Below are 1,649 nucleotides of genomic sequence, written 5' to 3'. Positions count from 1 at the left end.
AGGTCGGTAACCATTACCGATATCTCCTTCCCTTTTATCACTCTGTTTACTAGATGATGTTTTGCTTTTAGTTTTAATTTTGATCTGTTAAATGAATCTAAGTTTTTTTTATTTAGCCAGCTTGAATATCTTCGTGGGAGGAAAATACTTATTTCTCTATTTTTTTTGATTCAATTAATGTAATATATAGCTATCCCCCCACTGAGTCTTTACAAATCTTGCCTTTATAATTGGGCATTCAAATACGGTACTTAATGTTTGTGCAGATATACAACGTTTTGCTACATATGTTTGTGCACAATCAAATTTTTTAACAGAAAAAGTTGCTTCATCCTCATCAAGCTCATCCGAACTTGATGAGGATGAAGATTTACTCACCCTCATGACAGTGGTCTCCTCGTCAATGATAGGACCATGTGTAGTCGGTTTTGAGATGGTAGCTGAAGACGTTTTGACCATAGGTGAAGAAGTAGTCGCTTTTGAGATGGTAGATGTGGAAGTGGACGGCTCGGAGATGAGAGGAGAAGAAGAAATAGATGTCTCGTCAGCAGGCGTGGAAGTAGATGCTTTTGAGATAGTAGACGTGGAAGTGGACGGCTCGGAGATGAGAGGAGAAGAAGAAATAGATGTCTCATCAGCAGGTGAGGAAGTAGTCGCTTTTGAGATGGTAGACGTGGAAGTGGACGACTCGGAGATAGGAGGAGAAGATGCAATCGGTTGAAAACCTGGTGGTGAAGGTGCAACCGGACCGGGAATGGTTTGCATCATTCCCAATCCGGGAAATGCTTGATTGAAAAGATGGGGATTGCTCCATATATTATACGGGAATCCCCACGGTATCTGCGGTATTGTCGAAGGAGCTGGCGAAGACGTCATCTTCGGTGTAGCTGCTACACTTGAGTATGTTACCTGAAATTAAATGAAGATAATTTATAGTAGATCATGTACTAAATGAATGGTAACTAGCTTACCTGGTGAACTTCATTCTGTTAAAAAGTTAATGTATCTCATATCATATTTAACTTTATTTGATGAATCATGAAATTTATCAATCAATATTTTCATTCCAATACAAACTTCCTTCGTATTTTCAATTTCTAATTAGAACTTTAACACATTTAAATCTGGAACAAGTTTTTTGTGTGTATATTTGAAATATGAAATAAATTTTGTATTTGTTATAGCATTAGATATTTACTACTAATTTAAGTTGAGAAAGAGTTATATTATTAAGTTAGTTTATGTAAATAGTTTCAGTAGTTTATTGATTAAACTTACCATTGGCTGATCCATAGCAACGTTCTTGGTCGAATCAGTAGTGCTAGTAGATGACATTTTCATCAGATGAATACTATGATTCAAATCAAAACTTTGGGTGCTTTTATACTAAAAATTTTCTCCTTCTACACTCTGAAATCTAATGGTGGGATATCATCTTCCGTAATTCTGAATTGGAAGGGGTGTATTTCATTACCTTGATGAAAATAGCAAGGCTAACACATCCTTATACTTAAATTAGAAGTTGTATATGTTAATGCTACTTGTAAGTACAGTTAAGCCTATGTACTGAATTTCCTGTCTTTATGATATACATGATTAGACTGCATTCAAGTACAGTGCATCTAACAAAGAAGTCGATATTGCTTGTC

The 1,649-nt window shown here is 35.7% G+C and overlaps 1 protein-coding gene across 1 annotated transcript; it reads right to left on the bottom strand.

Annotated features, from left to right (window-relative positions):
- Window positions 1-378: 378 nt before the first annotated feature.
- On the bottom strand, window positions 379-1,335 carry LOC120356392 (endochitinase A-like; the record flags this gene model as incomplete). The annotated part of the gene is made up of 2 exons (XM_039445328.1): window positions 1,279-1,335; window positions 379-909 (listed from the first exon to the last, which is right to left on the bottom strand). Coding segments are annotated over exons 1-2 (588 nt in total), but the record flags the coding sequence as incomplete, so codon positions are not given.
- Window positions 1,336-1,649: the final 314 nt, after the last annotated feature.

This window comes from Nilaparvata lugens, unplaced genomic scaffold (assembly GCF_014356525.2).
Source record: "Nilaparvata lugens isolate BPH unplaced genomic scaffold, ASM1435652v1 scaffold6647, whole genome shotgun sequence".
NCBI lineage: Eukaryota > Metazoa > Arthropoda > Insecta > Hemiptera > Delphacidae > Nilaparvata > Nilaparvata lugens.
The sequence above is the reverse complement of the archived record's forward strand: the minus strand, read 5'-3'. Positions and strand labels throughout refer to the sequence as shown.